We start from the raw sequence: 1,205 nt of genomic DNA, 5'->3' as shown, positions 1-1,205 counted from the left end.
AGTCCTGCAGAGGTGTTTGAAATTCAGCTTGGTCTACTTCAGCTAAATTTTAACCGCCTATTTTTTCTGGTCATCTTAGTTTTAGCTTAACCGCGTCAGCTGTGCGCAATTTATAATTTCCCTTTGCACTAAAATCGCCTTTCGAAATTCACCTGATGTGACGAGAGACGTGAATAATTTTTGAAAGAGGCATATACACGATATTTATCAAACTGATAGAACAAAGCCGTATTTTGTCTAATGGTGGAAACAAGCAATGCGGTAAAAATTTCGCCTGAAGTCGACCATCACACTTTATTTTCTCATTCTTTCCTTCATTCGACATCGCGGCAACACCAACTTTTGTCTCGTGTGTGCATATATTTGCTGTTTATTTGTTTCAGTTTTCAAGAGATTTTGTAATATCAGTTGATTTCAGATTGTCTGAAATCACATCAATTCAGGTTTGGTTTTTTCCGCTCCTTTTATTCTTATCAGTAATTAAATCTCCCACTATGATTATGGTTTTTAGCTTGGCTACTCATAATCGTGAACACAACGGTTTTATTACATTTCGCACCACGGTTGTTGCTTATAGAGTTTGTTATTATTTCCAATAGGCAAGTTATTTATTAGCGTACTGCTATGTACCACGAAGACATCCAGTTGGTAAACGAGCTGCGAAAACTAGTTAGATCGGATTATCCATACGACAGGCTGGAAAAGGAGGAAGTTAGTTAGTTAGCGTCTGTGTATATTCACATCATCAATAAAGTTATATTGGACGTTGGCGTGAAATACAATACGTACAATGGTGTCGAAAAAACGCAAATATGATGCAGAGTACATCAAATACGGCTTCGTGGCTATTGAAAAAAACGGCGTTGAAGTGCCACAATGCGTTGTATGCCTTGATACATTCAGCAATGATGCTTTACGGCCAACCCGACTGCAGCGGCATTTGCATCACCGCCATCCTGAGTTATCAAAAAAACCTGTGGAATACTTTTGCGCTGAAAGAGATTCCCTTTCTCAAATGAGACTTGAGAAAAAAGTCAAGTATAATCTGAGACTGTCAAGGCTGATAAGAGCATCATATGAAATAGCCATGTTGATTGCCAAGAATAAGAAACCACATACTATTGCAGAAAATCTTGTTAAGCCCTGCATTGTGATGCAGTAAAGATCTGCTTGGGGATGACATGCGAAGCATTTAAAAGGTATTT

At 38.3% G+C, this 1,205-nt stretch overlaps 1 protein-coding gene across 1 annotated transcript; it reads left to right on the top strand.

Moving 5' to 3' along the window:
- Window positions 1-790: 790 nt before the first annotated feature.
- On the top strand, window positions 791-1,162 carry Tsp_14995 (zinc finger protein). The gene has a single exon (XM_003366391.1). It carries the CDS (start codon window positions 791-793, stop codon window positions 1,160-1,162), a length of 372 nt encoding a protein of 123 aa, XP_003366439.1.
- The last annotated feature ends 43 nt before the right edge of the window (window positions 1,163-1,205 follow it).

Source organism: Trichinella spiralis (assembly GCF_000181795.1).
Source record: "Trichinella spiralis strain ISS 195 chromosome Unknown Scfld6069, whole genome shotgun sequence".
NCBI classification, from domain to species: Eukaryota; Metazoa; Nematoda; class Enoplea; order Trichinellida; family Trichinellidae; genus Trichinella; species Trichinella spiralis.
Note: the sequence above shows the minus strand (reverse complement) of the source record. Positions and strands in the feature narration are given on the sequence as shown.

Excerpts from the sequence above, each read along its gene's own strand:
- Tsp_14995 (XM_003366391.1), top strand. The coding sequence starts at position 791 with ATGGTGTCGAAAAAACGCAAATATGATGCAGAGTACATCAAATACGGC.